The following is a 21,641-nucleotide window of genomic DNA, read 5'->3' on the forward strand; positions in this document are numbered from 1 at the left end:
AATCATAAGATAAAGTAATCCTGAGTGACGTTTCTTATCAAACTGACATTTGGTTGAGGTACGACAACACTGACTTTAACCACGTCTGCTTTCACTTCTCATTTCAAAGTGAGGGAACACTCTATTTTGATAAAATTGTAAATCAGTCACTGCACAGGTTTCAGTGTAGAGATGAATGTTACAGACACTTTCCTCTTACATACATAAGTGTCACATTTGGCACATTTACCATAAACAAATGGAACCATGACAATGAAGAGTTAGTGAAAGTGGAAAGTTTTTTCCTCTCCTGCCTTTCATCAGCAGAAACAGAAAAGTGTAGCTTCATTGGCTCTGGAAGAACAATGTATACTTCCTGTTTTGTGCTGTAAACTGATCCAGATTTCGCTCCAATTTCAACTCAGTGGATCACAGGACTTGGTGATCCTTTCAAGTATTTACAGTTCCACCTCCTCTTTTGCAGCAGTGTGGGTTAAGCCACACGAGCAGAACATGGTTCTCAATGCTACATTATCATCATGATATTTCTACCTTTGCTCCTGACAGATAATATATCATCATTTATAAAAAAAATTTCAAACCTGTTACTATGAATTTTTTACATGACCTAGGACTGACTATGGCAACATGTGGTAACAGAAAGCAACATCAGTATTGTTTTTGCATTTAAACCTCTTTCCTCCACTGTAACCATCCATCTCTTTACAGCATAACTACAGCCCTTCTGCTTTTTGTTTTTTTATACCTAAAGGTAGGTCTTTAGTCTCTGTCCAGGAAAAACCCTTCACAGGCTCGTAACTTCATATCTGTCTCAAAAAGTGATTGGAACATATACAGTAAGCATATCATTGGCCCTTTCCAAGCTGTGCCTATTGTTCTAACAATGCAACCAAACAACAGAAAGAAACTGGGACAGTGTGTGTGTGTGTGTGTGTGTGTGTGTGCGTGTGTGGTCTGTGAGGTAAACCTGACAGAGGAGGGCGCTGTTTTGATTCCCTTCAGCTTAGAAGATCCAGGTCTCAGTAAACTCTGTTTTTATCTACAGTATGTGTTGTAGCACAAAATATATCCAATTTATTGTCTCTTTTCTTGTTTGTCTGTTTAAATCCTGCGCGAGGAAACTATTTCCTTCTATTAGTAAAGCATCATCTCTTGTTAAATGTGGCAGACTCATAAAAACAGAATTAAAAGAAATACTTTCAAGCAATTTTTACTTCAACAAGGCAAGACAACATGAATATAGAAGTGACATTAATGACAGCAGGGATATACAGTCCATCTATCACCAAACACATAAAGATCTGCATTTTAATTTTCAAAAAAAAAAACAAACAAACAAAAAAAAAAACCACAAAACCAGAAAAATACTAGTGGATGAATTGTGATTGTGAGGTCTAAATATCTAAATATAATACAGACAGCAAGCATGATGATGAGAGGTGAATTGCATTTTCATCTTAAGAGCAACCTGATGTGGAAACAACAAATAATAAAGTGTCCTTTGAAAAATAAAATTAAAAAAAAAAAAAACAACAGCACACAGAATCTCTGATATGTATACAGAAATACAAAGCAAGTTATCTGTCAAATATCATTCCTCCAAACCAGGAGATTAGATTTTTTGATGACTGCATGGATTTCTGGGTGATGGGTTTTTAGTTTTTGAACATGTCACACAGAAGCTTCTCCATGGGAGTGTTTCCAATGGTCCTGTGGAAGAACAGCAGCTCTATCCGCTCTGAGTTCACAAAACGCAGAGAGGGAAGAAGAAGAAGCAGCTTTCCAAACCTAAAAACACAAGGAATTTAAATAAAATCAACTTCTAACTTCAACAGGAAATAGTCCAGCATGTATAATCAATTTAAGTTGTTGCAAATCCTGAGAATTAAAACATTTAAAACTGTTAATATTCTTATTGTTTATTGTGTTGATTTTAGAACATGTCAAACCTTGAGACTTTTTTTTTTAAAAATAATACCCTAATGTTGAGTAAAATCCCTCCCTGAGGCTACACTGATTTATGAAAATAGAAAATCTCAATGATCTTTGGTGGACTGGTCCAAACCTTTTTGTGGCAGAACAAAGCAGAATTTTAAAGGCCCCCCATATTAAAACTGTAATGATGAAATTTGCAAAACAATAACCAAAAATTTAATTAAAGATACGCAATAAGATTAAGTTGTAGCACCCCAAATCTCTAATCTATGAACTCCAAAATTCATGGACTTTATCTTTAAACTGGTGAAGTAGGACTTTGCATTTATTATTTGCATGAGTTGGGGTCCCTCTGGTGGCCATGAATACATTTTATTTTACCTTGTGTTATGAATCTTAACAGATGCAGCTCCTCTCTGAGAGTTGTTTAATAACAAATGTAGGGGAGGCAGATGGACAGGGAGATTATTCACCCTTCATTTCCAATCCAATCCAAACCATCAATTACTGTGATTCTATAGTGTTAATGTATAGTGTTGTATAGTGTTAATGCTTTGATTAATCATGTAGCTCTGAGGCAGCAATGTTATGAGACGGGTTGCTACCTGGCTGGTTGACTGGGATAATGTGAGCGGATGTGTTGTCCAAGCATCACTTGAGACTGATCCTGCAGGTTCTCCACTTGTTCTGGATCTTTCAAACCGCGAGTCTCTGTGGACAAGATAAACCACATCAGTCACAAAAACTATGAAAAAAAATGCCTGTGTAATTTGAGATGGTGTCATTCTCAAAATGTTTTATAAAAAAGGAGCAGACACTGTAACAGTATGTGGCAACAAATGTTACTATGGAAGCTCACTTCTGCAACAAAAATATATAACTATAATAACTGATAAAAGTCCCCAGCTGACTACAAGGCTGAAGGACTTGAACACTTGTTTTGTCGATAGCGTTAAGTTCCTCACCTGGCTTGAAGAGCACAATGGCTTTGAGGCAGGCAAACTCTGTGGGATCAACAGCGAGGGCCTTGAAGCGGCTGAAGACCTCCTGCAGGAGGCGTAAGTCCAGGCTGGTGTAGCTGGTTTTCCCCTGCATGCCAGGGCAAAGGTCTGGAAGAGAGAGCAGCGGGCAGCTTTCCAGAGGCAGAGACCACTGGATGGCACAGAGCAGGAAGAGCTCGCTCCACGCCTCCTCCAGCAGGATCACCTGGTGAAGAGGAAGAAGAAAAAGGTGAAAATCTAAACAGAAATGTTTCAAGAGATGAGAAATGCAGCCTTGTTTTTAATCAAAGGAGCCACAACCAGAAAATATGGATTTTAATTTTTGCCAACAAATAAATTACTCACCAAATGTGCACTACCATGAATATAGCATTTTGAATCTTCAAACAAAATTAAACTTCGACGTATTTGTGGTGTTTGTTTGACTTTTACTTGGAAAACATTCAAAAAATCTGCCAAGTGAAGGTGAAAACATAATATGTTCTGCTCTAATCTTAAAAAAAAAAAAAAAAAACTCGGTTAATGTCTCACCTGGTCTCTGAAGGGCAGGTTGGAAAACACCGGCAGGTTTTTGGCCCACTTCACTGACATGAAGAGCAGCCTCGCTGAGGTCTCATACACGTTCTCAGAGCTGGACGGATACAGAGCCATGTGATACTCTGAGGACGCTCTCTCCGGCTCATTGCTGGTTACATCAATGTTCTCGTCAACTGAAACAGAAAATATGAAGCTAGAATCAGGAATCACACTTGGAAGTTAAAAATCTCTTTCTTCCTCTGACTCTGAAATGTCTGGTGAGAAAAGGGGGAAAAGAGAGAGTGTAGCCAATGCATTGCAGTAATAGATGAAATAAAGCAAAAAAATTTACAACTAATAAAATATAGTAGAGAAAAATCAGGTCAGGTCAGAATTGAGGGAAGGACCAGGTTCAGATCTCATTTTTGGGGCTTGTGCAAAACTCTAGTTTATGTATGCATGCTAACATGTTAGCTTGTTAGCATCATATCTGTGAGTATGATAACGTGAAGCTTGTTAATAAAATGAGTTAATAGCTAACAAGTGAGCCATTATAATGATAGGCATGAAACATAAAACACAGTTCCTGTTCCTTCCTGAAAACAGCGTCTGTTTTCTTCACTCTGTACCAATGAGTGGAGAGAAAACCATCACAGATTTTCAATCAGCCCCACCCCTCTGCCCCTCCCGTCTAATTAAACCACCTCACTCGTCAGGATAATCCCTGGTGTATCTGGTATAACAAAAACATTCACTTGTCACATTATCACCTTTTGCACATGGAATAAATTGATTCTTTTTGCATCTGAAGAGCCTGGTCTAGTTTTGTTGCAGTGTGTGGGCATTATTTATTTTCTATGAGATGGGGCAGTTTATCTTGGCTTGTGTAACTTGTGCGTGTAACTTTCATATTTGTTTGCTGATCCAAAATAACCAAAATCAACCACAGATATCTTAAATAATGGGTATAAGATGTTCTCTAAATGCTGTGGACTTGCAAGTGTGGACAACAAATCTGGGGTGAAAGACACTCAATGAAGCTGCACATTAGATTAACAGCAAAATTTTTTCTGGCTGTAAAGCAGCCTCAGTCTCAAATAACAAACCGTCCTCACCGTCCTCGGGCTCCAGCTTGGCGCAGGTTTCAGCCGTCATGAGGCTGGCCATGAAGCGGTGGTTGTTCTGGGGACTGATGCAGCGCTGGGGGGCGACAGAGGAGGTGATGGACATGGAGGAGGTGATGTGGGGCCACGTGATGACAGAGCCACTGGAGGAAGAGGAGGAGGAGGAGGAAGAAGAGGAGGAAGAGGAGGTGGGCTCCCGTGTGGTGGCCAGGTGCTCCTTCTCCGGGTCCACATCAATAGAGTCCAGACGGACCTGAGCTGTGCTGCGGGGCTGCCGCTCATTCTGCACCGCTGCAGTCAAGAAAAGAAAGTGGTGATGTTATCAGAGGAAATAATAAGCTTTGTTTTAACTTCACACTGTTTCATATTTCAGTCTGAATGAGAAAGATACTGCAGTATTTCCACACTCACCATCCTTATTCATGCCTGCCTGAAGGCACTTCTTCAGCCGACAGGCCTGGCACTGGTTGCGATGAGCTTTGTCCACTGGACACATGCCTGTACCAGCCTGACACCTGTCAACACACAGTCAAACTATTAAAGGGAGAGTCCACTCAAAACTAACAGAAAGACTATGCTTATTTTGCTTTTTGTTTTATTTTCATGCTGCTGAAAAATGTTGGAAAGGAGCATGAAACTGAAAATTTATGGTGAAATGTATCTGAAATTCACACTTATTCATATGAAAATAAAAGCCGTCTGAAATCTTAACCTAACATCTACCAAAGTAACTGACACTAAGAACACACTCTGTGATCCAAATGAAAACAAATGGATTGAAAAAAGGATTTGAACGTACTGTTAACACCAAACTGAATCACAGACAAACTGAACACAAAACATTTTTTCTTTGATATTATTTATATTTTGTGGCGCTTGAAAAATGTGGTGTCCGTCATTTTGCTTTTTAACGAGCATTATTAGATTACAAATCAAATTTACTGTATGTAGTAATTTTAAAAATGAAACTGTTTTGAACGCACAATATTACAGGTATATTTACATATCATAATTATTACATTACATGTAAATGCAAAATTTATGTTTACTGTTTTATGTCAATTTATAATTTAAAATATAATACAAGCTGAAAAAATGAACTTTTATAGACCTGTCAATTAATCTGAGAGAACAGGTTTCAAACTTTTAAATTTTGTTTACATTTGGATAATGACTTGTGCCTTTAAATATCAAAAAGAAATTTTAGTTTGACATTTTACAAAGTTATAGGTTTTGTAGGCTACAACTAAAGCTAGTGGATCTAGTGAAATCTTTCTCTTTTTCTTGTTTTCACTTCCCAAAATGCACCTCACATACTGATTAGGTTTAATGGGATGGGAACATTACATGATGAGTTTTGGTATTGGAAGATGTTAAGTAAGAAACAAAAGCTAAAACATGACTGTCCAGCAGGGAGAGTGGGAGCTTTCTCTTGCCTGTAAATGAGCCTCCTCCTCACACTGCGTTTGAAGAAGCCGCTGCAGCCGTTGCAGGCGTAGATGCCATAGTGTTTCCCGCTGCTGGTGTCTCCACACACTTTGCAGACCAGAGCTGGGCTCAGAGCTTTGCCCGGGGCTGGACTCTTGGCTGTGAGTCAAACACACAGGAAAGATCGGTTAAGTGCCATTCATTTAGTCTGGTATTGTTTCATACATGTGTCTGCCATCTGTACTGTCAGCTCAGTCTGCATGTGGCTCAACAGTCTGACCAAGCACACAAGTCAATATTGCAACAGCCGTTTAGGTCTGGAAATCTCATTTATGGGGATGATTATGAAATTAAGACAAAAAATGGCTGGAGGCAGATTAACAACTAAAACAAACGATGCAGGGATACTGAAATTAATCCAAATAAACCCATTAATTATAAATAAATTCAGGCAGCATTGCTCACAGTCACATAGTAAATATTTATTTTGGCCTTTCTGCTTTAATTAAGTGTATTTGTATTTAAGGAATGCAGTAGTGTGAGTTTGGGGCTATTGTTTCTTTGTTTTTATGATTAAAAATGGATTTATGTGCATGCTTATCATCTCATTTCATCATCATCATCATATCATTTACTTCATGGTTGTGTGGTGTTGAAGAAGAACTTGTAATCAATAATTATCAAAAAGTTGCATAAGTCAATTTTTGTAACTTTTATCCCCTAACTTCTACAAGGCCAAGCCTGTTTAAGCTTTACCTTTTGCTGCTGGTGGACATGTGGATCTCTTACCTCCTCTGCTGTCATCAGTCCCGCCGCTGGCAGACGACTCAGTGGGGGAAGAGGACGGCATCATGGGGATCTTCGACAGGTGATCCTCCATCATTTTCCACTGAAAATGTCTCCTTGATAGATGACGACGACTGGAGATGAGAAACTTTGTTGTAAAGTACTTGTTCCTCTTGAAAAGACACAACGTCCAGGATCAATACGCAAAAAGTTCAAGTTCCTTTTGAGTTTGTTGCAGCTAAACGCACTTGTGAAAAGTTGAAATGTGTAGCTGTAAGGTCTCTGATGGTCCCCAGTGGACAGATGGCAGGTTGAGCCTCTACTGTGCTGCAGGCTCTGGTGTGGAGATGCAGATGGGCTGGGGTCCTGCCATGAGCTTGAGCTGACACTTGTTGCACGTCAACAGGTTGTGTGTCCTTCCCTGTGGCCGCCGGGGTCGGTCGCTGTCTGTGGGTGCTCCTCGGTGGCAGCTCCTCAAAAGGGAGTCCAGGGGGTGGAGGGGGTAGGATTAGCCCCAAGCGCTGTGTAAGCAGCATGCTTATTTGTCATCCTCTTAATCTTTACTGTTCATCTACTGGATCAATCAGTCACATTGCCAGAACATTGGTGCTGCTCAGACTGGAATCTGAAAACAAAAAAACGAGACGAGAAAAAAGAAAAACCAGTAACAGTGATGAGTTTCTAGCAGAGGGGTTGTAACTTTAGACTGGTTCCCATCCTGCTCCATCTCCCTGTGTCTCCTCTGTCCACGAGGGCATCCATCAACCAACACTCCTCTTTGGTATCTGCATTTAAAGGACTGATTACATGAGGCGCACATTATTATATTTACTAGCCTCTTCAATTTGTATTTCCCCTCCTTTTCCCTCCTTTTTGCCTCTGAAATGTTGGCTCCATTTTCCCCCTGCTGTATATTTGATCTGTATGATTGCCTCCCATTCATAATGACTCCCAGTGTTTGCTGAGGAGCTTGCTTATTAACTCCTATTTTGCTCTTTTTTTTGACAGAACTAGAGATCATCCGCTTCCCTCTGCTCCCAGAAGAAAAAGGTCACAGAAGGAATAATAGAGTTTTGAATGGTTGATGTTTTGGCCGGCACTAATCTAGCTCATTCATGAGGGTCTCCCATTTATTATTAAGAAGCCAGAATCATCATACGTGTGGTATTTACATGGAGAGCAGTTTTTAGTTGCAGCTAACAGGAGACTTGAGGACCACAGCACAAAACTCAGGGGACAATATGAAACATACAGCCTTGTAATCACATTTAAATGAAAATGACTTGTTGTTGTTACTAAAATCTCTGACAATTTGGGGCTAAATTAAACAACACTGTGCATTATTGCTATAATCAAGACATGAAAGGCCTCCAAACAAAGACAAACAAGCCATTTAAATAAATCCTTTTTCCTAGCATGATTGTAAAAATTAAGTCACAGAGGATCCCTGTGAAATCAGAAGTGCTCCAGTTCTAAAATTCAAAGCAGGTGTCAAACAACACTTTTGTTTTTAACGATGGTATGATCATCCCCTGATGGTTTAACGCTCGTGGAACTTTCTGCCCGTTTTCATCATTTGTTTCTTCACACAGTTGAGTGGTTCAAGTGAATGATCTTAATCTGAAGAGGACGCGAGCTGCCATGTTTCTGACATCTGTGCACTGGCATCTGTACTGACTCTTTGTTTGTTTCACTGTTTGCTGTTTGTTCTGTGCCTGTAGCATGGGTCAGTAACTGCACTAATGACTGATTTTAGAGTGGACATATGAGCACTTTCAAATTAATTGGTGTGTTTAATGCCACTGTGGGGCAGATGACCAAACTGAAACCATAACATGTGATTATATACAGTCTTATAAATCAGCATCCAGCAGTCACACAGTAACATTTATTGTACATCCATTTGTAGTTGTGTTTTTTGACACCTATGATAGATGTAAGTCTAATATTAACTTCCATTTAGGTTTTTTTTTTTTTTTGTCTCCACCAACTCCTGAGAAAAATGTTTCTTTAGCTTCTAGATTTTCCACTGTCTTCACTTAAAACTTTCTGACAGCTGCCTGCTGCAGGACAGAGAACCAAAACAATGGGACAAAAGACAAAAAATGTCATTAGAGCTGATGGGATCTGTACAGTCACTCTCTGTGGGTTTCAACAAGGCCAGAACCCACTGCTGAGGACACAGAGAACAAGTCCTTTGTTATATTTAAAAGAATTTCTGGGCTTTGATAACCAGAGGATTACATTCTGCGAATTACATGCACATTTTATTTTAACACTATTTAGACAATTGCATTCATAATAAATATTACTTTAAAATGAAAACTTTTTCTACTGAAATATTAAAGTTATCAAAGAATAAAAGAATTTAAACTTTTGACATCAGTATTTGTTAACCTTATAGGTTGATAAACTTGTTACAGTTGCTTTTCAACACATCCAGTGGTCTTTTAGCTCTGCTTTTGGTCTCTATCAACTCCTATTTAGATGCTAAATGTTCCACTGTGTTCACAAGCTAGTCTCTAACTGTGTGTGCATGCTGTTTGCTGCTGAGCAAGTAGTGGACAGTGGGTTTTTAGAGGCTTTTCTCTGAGGGCAGCTTCCTGCTGCGGCCAAATACAACAATCTGAGAGCAATGAGAGTGAACCAGAACAGTAAAGTTACGGGCGCAGATTCAGGTGATAATTCTCATCACTACAAGACACCTCTTTATTGTACATTTTGTTTTAACTCAATTCACGATTTCAAACAGAGTATAATGCAGAGTCAGTTCATTTATGTTAAAGCATTAGATATTATTTTATTAATCTAGTATATCTATGTAATCCCCAAAACATGTGAAAGAACTATCTTGACTGCACTAACCATTTCATCTCTGTTAAACTCTAAGCAGCAAATTTGCTTGAAGAGCAAAATTAATGTTGATGTCAGCGAGTTGCAGATCTACAATAACAAGGCCCGACCATAATTGGAAAAACAAAGTGGAAAGCAGTTAAGTAGATTAGAGTTTGACCACATTTTGTCTGCCTGGGCACCAGCCACAGTCGTTGGGAGCTTTTGGGGGGGGCACTCAATTAGCTCAAAAGATTAAAAGAGCAGTGAAGACACACTTCTTGTGGGCATCTTTAGCCATATGGTGGCTACTCTCTTCATCCTTGGCCAACACACTGTTGACCTTTGTAAGATTTAACAGTTAATTAGTCTTCTCAGGCTTTCTGCTTGAATTCACCCAATTACATGCTGATAACTGATTTGGATATAGAGTCTTTTTTTGTTTGTTTCATGCAAGAGAAGATGAGATAAAGGCTGAGGGAAAACTATTTTCCTTGTACACTGTGACGTCTGCTCTTTCTACTGTAGACAAACAGTGAATGTCCTGCTGCTGCAGCCTCTAAACACCTACAAAATAAAGAATGAGGTGTTGGATTTGCATGTGACCTCAGCATCCATAGATAAAGTCCAGACAGGGTCCCTGTTGCAGTTTGCAGTTTACATGTGTCCTTAAAAAGGCAGCTCACTGATGTCATATGTGCTCTAAAAAGGCCCTAGTTGTAAGGAAACAATATTTTATTTTATTATTTTTTAACTATCTTTGTTGTGGTTGGAGTGAAAACCAAACTTTGATTTAATTTAAAATTAAAAAAAGATGGTTATATGATGGTTATACTTAGAATTTAAACAGATGGCAGTGCCACCAGACTGTCTATAACTGACATCTAGAGGAATTTTCTTTTTGTCAAAGGTTACAAAGCCTCAGAAACAGGATTTATACCAGATTGGGATTTTAATCCAAAAACAGCAAATACCTGACTCACCTGCTCTTCATATATTATGCAGGTTTAATTTACTTATGCTGATGGTTCCTTTTAATATCTTATGAGCAAAAGGAGCTCATGAGTGATAGGATTATTGCTTTATTATTTATTGAAATCATGTAATATCTACTCATGTAATATTTGCTATGCAAGAAGAGCTAGGTTTGGCAAACCCTCAATTATTAAGCTCAGTTATAATTACTAAAGGACATTAAAGAAGGGATGGTGGGTCAGAACATTTTACTCACTCACTTACACTTTGCCACTCACAGATCAGTTTTCAACCTTTAGTACTGTCTTTGGTTAGCAAAGACCATCTCACAGCTTTTATCACATTTATGGAAATTGTAATACATTACTTTTTTGAGTGCCTTGCACACAATGTTTATTGTTTTGAGTACAAAGGACGCATTGCGTAGGCCACACAACCTCCTGAAGTTGTTAATTTATACATAAGAGAAAATGTTTTTTATGCTCTTGTAACTGTTGAGTCCAGCTGAGATTGTTAAAAAAGGTGGAAGGTGAAAAACAAACAAATGGGACCAAAATTATTATCAGCAAGAAAAAGGAGACGCTGTCCACACGCTGAAAGCTCTCTAAAGTTTTAATGATGTAACATTTTGACACTGCAAGCCAAAATTTTTTTTATCATAAATGAATTGCTGACTGTAGATATTTTGTCTGTTTTTAGTCCTACACTTGTACCAAACTACAACTGGATGTGCATACTATCAACCTTTTATTTCACCTTTTTGAAAGTGTAACATACAGGCAAATGCTCAGTTCTGACTCATATAAAAGTGACACCTGCCGTAGGAGTGTGACAGTGTTGAGCTGCGGATCAGATCTGCTCTCTATGTTTAGATGATGACTCTGAGTTGAGTGGCTGCAGCTTGCTGCCCGGGCCAATCGCAGCATTATAATAGTTTACATAATAATAATAAGCTGAAGTACACAGTGACACCATCAAGTTTTAGGTGAAGACTTGCTTACATGAGCAGGCCATAGATTATGCCAAATAGATTAGCCTGGGAGCAGCCTAATATTAGGATTCAAAGAATGATTAGAGGAGCCGTGTTATGTAATGACATTAATGAGTGTCTGCTGTACTTCGTTTACTGAGTTTTACTACGCTATCCAGATTGCGCAGTAATTGATAGATCACAAGTGTTGACAGACTGATCATGAACAATGAAGAAAGAAAACTATTTTTAATATGTAGCCCTGTAGGAATGAAAACCCAGTTGAGTTAGAAGTCCCGCATATGACTCAAGCTGCAGTCAGTCACTGTATAACAATGAAATTGACAGTTATAAATTTACATCAGAATTTAAACAGGGAGAACATACAGGAGATAATAAAATAAGGTGCATGAAAGGAATTTAGTCACATTGGAGTTTTCTCTGTAAACTTTTCTTTTGTGAAATTTCCTATTCCTCCATTTATCTGTAAAATCGCATACTGTATTTCATGATCGATCAATTTCTCTTTTTTCAAATTACAACACACCTGATTACATCACCACACTAACACTCACACTGACCTCACCTGCCCGAGCAGGCCACGCATATGAAAGAGGATAAAAGAATACACTCACACACTCACTCACACACACACACACACACACACACAGGAGCAGAGTGTTACCATGGATCATGGAGGAAACTCAAGGAGGAGTATGGAGATGAGGAAGGGGGGGTTGTTAAATCTGATCTGGCCAGTGCTGACGGCAGCACTGTGGCTGCGTCCTCACATCAGCCCTGCATCAGTGTGTGTGTGTGTGCGTGCATGTGTGTGTGTTATATAACAGTATGATCAAGCTGCCTTTGGGATCTGACTGTGGCCGCTGAGCCTCTTACCTGTGTGTCAGGTGGAAAGCTCCGGCATCTCTTCATCTTCCACATCACTCATCTGAGTGAATGTTGGCTTGAAGAAACACATTAGTTTGTTAACAAGGGAAGTTTTCAGTTTTAAGAACAGTCTGTGATAAATTAAGAATGTTGAGTTTTAAATTTCAGTAAATAAACTAAATCATTCAGGGACCCTTACAGATGTACTGGAGGCTGGTCTGTGTGTAAACTGTTGGCAGGAGTATGGATGGCTGCGTGTACAGCTCTCTCTGTCCTGACCTAGATCTCTGACAGTAAACAGCTGCTTCCTAAAGCGACGTCGTGCTGCCATCAGCAGAACGGGGCCCGGAGAGATAAATGTCAGATTGGACCTCGGCTGAGCCTCTTGATGCAGCTCAGGGCCCCGTGGTTTGTTTAGGAGATCCACAGACACTTAGCAGCCAACTGCTGCTGCTGCTGCTGGTGGCATTGTCTTGTTTTTTGTTTTGATTTAATTAACACTGTTTGTATTCAAGCCGTACAATGGACCCAAAAACAAAAACAACTTCACACTGCCTAAAGCAGAGGCCTCATGTCTGCTTCAGTGAGCATTACATGCGTTTGACTGACTGTTTACAACACTGTGCAAAATCAAAGATAATGGTTTTCCATGCTGTATACTGTTTGTTAGTAGAGATATAAACCTCCAGTGTTACTTGTGGTTGTTAGCTGCTGTACGTCCTTTATAAAGACACACTGTATCTAATTAGTGGTCCTAATTAAATGACAAAACACGCAGTTCGTAGCCCCTCTGGTCAGGGTTAGTCACAAAAACAACTTTCTTTTTTTCCCCCCAAATGGATTAAACTTGATGGATGCAGGGCTTGTTTTTTTTTCATCTTTGTAACATGAAGACATAGCTGTGTCCACCTACTCTGCGTTGACTATATGTGTCTGCTTTATGTCTTAGTCCATTTTGTCTCTGATGAAGACACAGTAGTGTTGAAGTTTTGGCCTGTCCATTCAATTTTTGATCACCTGTGCACCAATACATTTCAGGGTTTTGTCAAGACCTTCATAAATCACCATGATATGTACAATAAAAAAGAAAACAGGACAAATACAGCTCTTGTCTCTTAGCACTAAGGAGCTTTGGCTCTAGGGTAAGTGTAATGATATAACATATGATACACGGCCATACTTTTGTTAATATCCCATGTCCTCATATTTTAATATTTCTACTATTATTTTATTGTGTTTTCAGTCAGACAGAGGTCATTAAAAAACAAATAAACTGGTCAATAAACCTGATAATACACCTGACCATCTGTATGAACTACAGTTCAATGGTGAATCAACTTAAGAAGATTTAAATAATCCTTTTGAATGTCAACTGTTGTCAAAGAGTAGGATTACAAATTCCAGGTATTGTGTTATTTACCAGGTATTATTGCACCAGGTAATTTAGCAGAGTGTAACAAATCAGCCCTGTGTGTCAACAGTTGAGCAATGTGTCACTACCTGGCTGTTAAACACTGACTTTTTCAGTATTATTACTGATTTTAGTAGTATTATTTTTCACATTGTGCAAAACTACTGTACCTGTTTGTCTAAAATAAGCTCACTTGTACAAGTAAATACAGATCATTTGTTTTACTAAGTTAATTGTGATTCAGTAAATGATTTTTATGGTTTTAAAAGGCTGACAGGAAGGCAAATAACAGTGATGTGTCTTTTGAAGTAGAACACCTTTTTCAGCCACTAACTCCACACACACTTCTCACCTTTGTAAATTTCATTTTAGCATTAGTTCGGTAAAGCAAACTGATTAGGCACACTTCTGGCAGATGGCTATCAGTCAAAGACCTGATTTACCTCGACCACTGCTGCTGCTGCTGCTGCTGCTGCTGCTGCTGCTGCGGATTAGTTCAGATGACTTTAGATTAGATTAGGGCCCCTGTGGAAACGCAGAGGAAGCAAGAAGATTATTACAAATGAGGTAACTGAAATGACCATTGTTACATTTCTGTAAGCTACATTACAATGTCAATGCTTTGTTTTACCAGATGGAAGGATGTACTTTGAAGCGTGTTGTACTTTCTAAATCGCATGTCATTTGTTTCTTTTTACAAAAATTAAATTATCCCTAAAACATCAGACAAGTGAGAATCATGTGTGTTTTCTCCTGCATTTCATGATCTTGTGATCTGAAAAATAATTGTTAAATTAATCAATAATTACATTTTAATAGCTTTTTTTTACTTCTTTGTTTTTAGTTCAAACATTGTTGTTAAACAAATTATTTTTTACAATAACAATTAAAATGTTATTTAATGACAAAATCAAATAAATGAATTAAAAACCTTGTGTTTGTGGGTGTCAGGAGTGTATAGGTAACAGCAGCTGGAGTGTTTACAATATGATCTTCATTAACAATGCAGCCCACTTAGCTTTAATGGGGCTCTAATACCCCACTCACCCCCCCTCAAACCCTCACCCATCCACCCTCCTAACCCTCCGGCTCACCACTGACTGCTGACACAGCCATTACTCACCGGTTTAAAGCAGCTCTTTGGCCGTGCGGCTCAGTGGGTTCGTTAAGGTTTCAGGGGGTGGGTGGGTGTCGCATGTTGGTCTGGCAGGAGGTGGGTTGAGTGCAAAGGGTCAGGCCAATGGGCCGCTGGGATTACCACCGGCCCACCATCTGCCATCCAAATAATAATCAGTGTGAGGAAATCAATTGCCTGAGTAAATATCATAGGGATGTCAGCTCATTTAGTCCAGTAAATTAAACTATAGGCCAATTTTGGCCAGTCTTTGGGTTACTCTACACACCATGTCAGTTCAGTCTCAAACATTATCAGTAACTTACCTATATATCCCTGTAATTCTTCAGACAGCATGTGAGGCTACTTCCAGGCTCATGTTTGGGTCATTTCCACACAAATGCTTGCAATTCAAGGAGACAAAATGCTATTCTAGCATTTTCTTTGTCTACCCTGGAGGCTCCTGAAAAACCCCTAATGGACAGCACCCAGGAGGCATCCTTGTCTGATGTCCAAACCACCTCAACTAGCTCCTTTGGACATGAAGGGTATCACAACCCAGCTCAGAAGCCATGACAAAAGGAGGGAAGACCACATATAAGTTCTAACTAAAACACATTTATTTAACATAATTGAAAAGGAAACTAACATTAAGACAAACAGAATACAACCAAAACCAAACAGAGTGGAACCCAGAGGGCAGAGAGACTGGCCAATTAATATAGTGCAGCCAGACCAGGTGAGCTGAATCTGCCTGACGACCAAACTCCGCCCAAGAGTCTCAGGAGGAATTACTGACAGGGTCGTCACAAGGGGCAGCAGCTCTTTTACTAGCTCACTCTGGATGTCTGAGCCCCTTCTCATCTCATCCCAGGTCCTTCACACAGCTAAAAAACACCCCAGTGCATGTTGAAGGTCATGGTTTGATGCAGCCAAAACAACCCCATCATCTGCAGAAAGGAGAGAGGTCCCTAAACTTGACACTCTCCGACTCCTGACTGCACTTAATTAAAAATCGTGTCTATGTAAATCACAAGCAGGATTGGTGACAAGGGACAAACCTGGTGGTGTTTGTCTTCAGATGGCTGGTAATAAAGGCCCCGGTGCCCCATAGTCCTGCAGTGCAGTAATCTTCACAAATGAACACCACCACCATGATTTTTGAAGCCTAAATACAATCACCAGAAGAACAAAGCTAATGTTAGGCTATAAACAAATGACACCACAGTCGCATGATGTCAACATTACCACCATTAAGCTTCCAACTTGTAATTTAATTTAACATACTTACCTCTTCTGCTCTTTCTTCTTAGAGAGATAGTATTGGATTGCAAGAGCCTGAGTATAAACACAACGAGGCTGTAAAGATGGATTGGCGAGTAGATTTAGGACTCATTCCTGCTCTACTCCATTGAAGCACACCCTCCAGTTCCTGGTGTGCAGGTAAAGTCAATATAGTATAGAATCCTATTGTTTACTTAGAGGTTAAAGCCACCACATGTAGTATTTTATGGTTTTAGCATCTTCCAAGTTATTCTGATGTGACAGTTTGTTTTGTAGAAAAGTGAAACATTTTTCAACATTTGTCTTCATAGTGTTTTCAGTGACTACAGTTGCAGAAGAGGCATGAGCTACTGGTCCTGAAAACTGCTTTTTTCCCCCAACTTTAAATTCCTGTTTGAAGGTATAAATAGAATATATCACCTGTTGTCAGTATATAATAGACAGTTTCACTATATTGACTCATTTTGACTCACTAAATTGGCATTGTGACATATTTCTGAATGTTTAATTTTGACACTTTTATATTCTGAAAAAAAACAAACATATTTTAGTAAAAATGTTAATAAATGTAAGAATTATTAAATACATCACATTTCTGACACATCAAAGCTTTGATATTCAGCTTCTCAAAGTGAACTCTGTATATCCCAGATAGATAATCCAGCCCTGGATAAACTTGTATCTAGCTGATTGTATTAACAACTCAGACAGGCCTACGTGAAATCTTGGTTGCATCACACATGGAAAGCTAAGCTGACCAATATGACCAATAATGGTCAGATTTATTCTTGCAGAACACAGATGCTGCTCCATATGAGTCATGCAAATAAGATGCAGAGCTTACAGCCGCTAATTCAAACAGATGCCACGCCTGGCACCCTTTTTCCCGCCTTTTACTAATGCATCACATTGTTATCTAATCGGCTCAGCCATAATTAAAATGATATCCACATCCTCTCTTTTGAAGCATATTAGTTTCCAACATTCAAATCTCCAACTGTCCAAATCCTGAGGAAAACAATTGATTCCCGTGCAGTAGCAGACATTGTAAAGAGCTCTCCTCTGTGTTCCCTGGTTTCTTATAAAATAATCTGCTAACGTACAGCAGCTCCTCTGTATTAGCTGCATTGTATAGAACACTAATATGGCCATCTACATGGGGGAAAAGGGAAGGTCCCGTCTGATGCTGCCAGAGCTGGTTGCCCCGGGGTCAGCACAGTGGATGTTGTCAATGTTCTGTTGTCGAGTGTGATGCTGCAGAGAGGCGTCAGTGGAGGATTAGTGAACAGAGGCACATGTCAGGGAGTGAGAGTGTGGACCAGCGTGCTGGTCAGACCGGGCGTCATAGGGCTCAGAGTTGCAGACACAAGGCCGGGCACGCTTCATCACGGAACAGACACAGAGGAGGGGGCGGCTTGGCTCTTAAGATGCCTGGTGATATAACACACACACGTGATATTCACCTGCAGAGGAGTGATGTGTATAGTGAACACAGTGAATGGTACGTCAGTAACTAATCACTGTACATTTGGTATCTGTTGAGGGATATTGGCATGTAGATGGTGATGTTGATTAGTTAGGCAATTGTTTGGTCCAAAGTTGTCGTCCAAAGTAAGACATGACAATGCTCAAAAAAACAAAGGCTGCATCTAACAATTATTTTCATTATCAGTTAATGGAAAACCTCAGAAAATAGTGAAAATCATCAGCATAATCATTTCCTCATAGTGGCACTCATAGTGTTGCTCTCAGCTGTACAAATGAAAAGTGGCAGAAACAGAGTCAAGTTCAAATCCAGTCTACGTTCTCACCTCTGCTCACTGGATCAATCACTGCAGGAAGTGGATGTCATTGTCAGATTTGGAAAGCTATGAAACTTCGACAGACAGCACTGATGTACTGTCCCTGAATGCATCTGGTGTAATCACTGATAGCAGAGGAGTAAAGCTACTGCTGTTGCCACACCGCTGTTGTACAGACTCAACATTTCTTGTCACCTCAGTTCTGGCTACTATCTAATAAACAGGCAAAAAATGCCACAGCAATACTCAATGACCAACATTTTGGCACCTAACAAGGGGAACTTGAACACTAATGATTTCCTTAAAATATAATGGTCTCCAGAGGACTGTTTTTGGTTACCTTGTTGACTTTCCTCCAGGGCTACCATCACACCATGATTTCTACTTGTACACAAAAAATATGAAAAGGGAAATTACCATAAAAATTTCTGAGCACATTGATGTTCCCCAGAGGATTAACCCTTTCAATATTAATGACATTTAATGCAGTTTTTATTCCATCCCACCCTCTGATGTTGTGGGATGCTTCCAGCTGTATTTGATGGTAGAATAGTGCTACTACACCTGCACTACTACACTACTTGATCATTTGATATCAGTCTGGTTAATAAACCAGGTTTAAAAGCTTGACGATCGTGTGCTGCAGTAGAACCTATTTCACCTGCTTGTAGTTCTTCACATTCATTATGCTTCAGCTGGACAAAAACATTTTGTGTTCATCTTGCGATTTGTGCAACAAGCATCCTCAACAGGTTTTGCAGCCAGTCAGGCCTCTGCCATGTAATCAGGATGGGAACTCGAGCTGTCCCTCACCAGGTCGCCGTGGCCCCACTCATTATCTTATCTCCCATTGTAGCCTGCTGTAATTCCCCCTCTCATGATTGATGATGTCGCTGTCTGATTACAGCAAGACAAAACCTCCCTAAGATCACTTTTCATTCCTGTGGGCCAACTCCATGAGCTCCACCAGGTCCACTGGACAGGATGATGGGGGGTTGGTGAGCTATGAGGCCATGTTGAGCTGCTGTCACATGCACCTTAGGCTTGTATTATTTCTGAGCAAGAATCAGCTTTGTGTGTGTGCTGCAATCTGTGGTTTATAATAAAGTGCTTAATATTCACGCTCAATACACAATGTTACTCTTTCTTAGGGAAGAGTAATTACAACTGACTCATGTTTGATTGATTCCAATCATCTAGATGCAGCTAACATGACACTGAGCAAAGTGAGTGTGATAAGAAGCTCTGTGTGGTGCGGCACAGAAACAAATAAGGAAGCCGCGGTATAAAACATTTAAACTGAGGGCTCCTCTGCTTCAGATCATGTCCCTGGCCTGCCTTGGACAAATCAGATAGGTAACCTGTGCTCTTTTTAAGTGAGACAGTGAGCCTCATCTCTCCATGCGGCAGGTGGAGACAGATGCCTCATTATCCATGCCACAGGGGACAAAACAAGGCCAGGACCCGATGCCCCCCCGCGCTTGGCGTTTAGTTTCCAATGTGCCGACACAAGGCAACCTTGGACTGCCGCCGGGCCGCGCTCATCTCTGACCTCAGTGAGCGCAGGTCGCTCGCAGAGTCACATTAAACTTTCAGAGGACCCAAAGGTCCCCGTCAGGAGTGTTAACAACACCATTGTCCCGGTTCCCCCTGACTCAAAGGGCCAAGTGTAACAAGGCACCCCCTCCAGTGGTCACGGCCGCCCCCCTGGGTCCACAGATAGAGTGACACCCTTTAGATCCATCTACAGTCCTTTTGAGTTTCTGCAAGTAAAGTAGGAAGACAGAAGAGGATTCAAGAGGAAGTGCCTTTTTTTGTGTGTGTGTAAAAAGTCAGTGGAGCTGCACGGACGTGAACTACTGTGCAGAAAATATGTGTTTGTGAAGAACACATTTGTCAGACTACAGCGAGTAATGAGCGAGGTGTGGGATCAGGCTCAGATGATGGGATTGCCACTGAGGCGACTGATCACATTAAAGGTGCAGTCTGCGTAAACAGGCTGTGACACCCTGCCAGCTGAGCCAAATATACTCTTCCAATACAGTATGCTCAATTGACTGTTTTAGATTTTGGATTTAAATTAATATTTGAAAGCAATGCAGAAAAAATATATGTCTTTTTTTTTTTTTTTACTACTTTTTCCCTGAACCACCGTCCTTTGGGAACTTTACAACTTTCATTCTACTCTACAATTGAGTTCATGATTTTGGAATCTGTTTGCTTAAATGCCAATGAAATGCAATTTTAGCTAAGGCTACTAATGTCTATTGGTCATATTTACTGAATTTTAAATTCCTCCTTCCTTCATGTCATGAAAATGAAATCATATTTGACATAATGTCTCTGCCTTTACATCCTGAGTTTGATAGTAAAATAATTTTAGTTCATTAGCAACACCTTTATTTTAACAAAAGTCTATCAAAGTTGCTTCAAAGTGTCAAAAGGTCAAAATTGTTTCTTTTCGCATGGTCTTTTTTGAAAACATCACCTTTACTTGTTGCAGTTTAAAATCTAATCTGAATGTCACATCCTCCTGTTTGTGTGGCCAGTAGCGTCAGATATTTTGCCCAATAAAAACTGCTAGAGAAACCACCCCAGTGACATCTGTTGAAGGTGTGGCCGGGTTCATTAGAACCATTTAACTCTGCTGACCCCCTGCTGATAAAATAAGATCACATTTATCTGGGATTGCTGGATGTCATATTTCAAAAACAGAGTATGTTATGGGAACAATGAAAACACCTGCTTCAGATTTTGTGACATCATTTCAACATGTTGCAGCTTGGCAACTGAGGTAGCAGAAAACTGTAAATAAATATGACAGAGAACAACTGAGACTGTGACTAATACTAAGGGATTTATTATCCTCCTCACAGTACGTCACTTGTTTTTCTGCACTAGTGATTTAATATTTGCCCAGACTTATTATACTGTTATACTTATTGTTGTAAATGTGTCAACACAACAGTCTAAAAGTTATATGTAAAAGTTCCGCCTTTAAAATCCTATAGAAGTAAAAGTACATGTATATTATTGAAAAAAATTACTTAGATCTGTGGACCTGTCAATAGATTGTTCCGCATTAGCGTGTAAGCAGCATTTTACTGGTGCGAGTCTGGTCCAGTGGTTCCTAACCTAGGGGTCGGGCTCCCTCCAAAAGGTCACAGGATTCATTGTTTGGATTTTTCCCTTGTCTTTGCTTTTTGTGAAATATTGAACAAATTTCCCTCCTTGGTTCTTGAACATTCATTTAAAGGAAAACATCTGAGAAGTTTGTAACTACTGACAAGGAGCCACAACCTGACACTGATTTACACAAACCATTAATGTTGAGTATCACTGATTTCTTGTGTTGTATTTTAAAAGCTTATAACACTCAATCTCATCTTACTGAAAAGTGACAATTAGGTGAATTAAGTTGTTAGATAAATGTAGTGGAGTATGCTACTTCTCCCTGAAGTATAGTGGAGCAGAGGTATAAAGTAGCAGAAGATGGAAATATTCAATTAAAGTGGAAGTACAATAAAAATGTACTTGAGCACAGTATTTGTACATGTACTGGTGTTTTCCACAGG

General features: G+C 39.7%; 1 protein-coding gene across 1 annotated transcript; it reads right to left on the minus strand.

Moving 5' to 3' along the window:
* Nucleotides 1-1,281: 1,281 nt before the first annotated feature.
* On the minus strand, nt 1,282-15,135 carry LOC108888037 (photoreceptor-specific nuclear receptor). Its single transcript, XM_018683837.2, has 11 exons — nt 14,990-15,135; nt 14,310-14,391; nt 12,465-12,531; nt 6,794-7,415; nt 6,013-6,163; nt 4,988-5,091; nt 4,568-4,867; nt 3,468-3,646; nt 2,901-3,141; nt 2,541-2,646; nt 1,282-1,788 (listed from the first exon to the last, which is right to left on the minus strand). The coding sequence occupies exons 4-11, from the start codon at nt 6,885-6,887 to the stop codon at nt 1,656-1,658; spliced, it is 1,308 nt and encodes a 435-aa protein (XP_018539353.1). The 5' UTR covers nt 6,888-7,415; nt 12,465-12,531; nt 14,310-14,391; nt 14,990-15,135; the 3' UTR covers nt 1,282-1,655.
* Nucleotides 15,136-21,641: the final 6,506 nt, after the last annotated feature.

The sequence above is a fragment of the Lates calcarifer genome, linkage group LG2, assembly GCF_001640805.2.
Source record: "Lates calcarifer isolate ASB-BC8 linkage group LG2, TLL_Latcal_v3, whole genome shotgun sequence".
NCBI classification, from domain to species: Eukaryota; Metazoa; Chordata; class Actinopteri; family Centropomidae; genus Lates; species Lates calcarifer.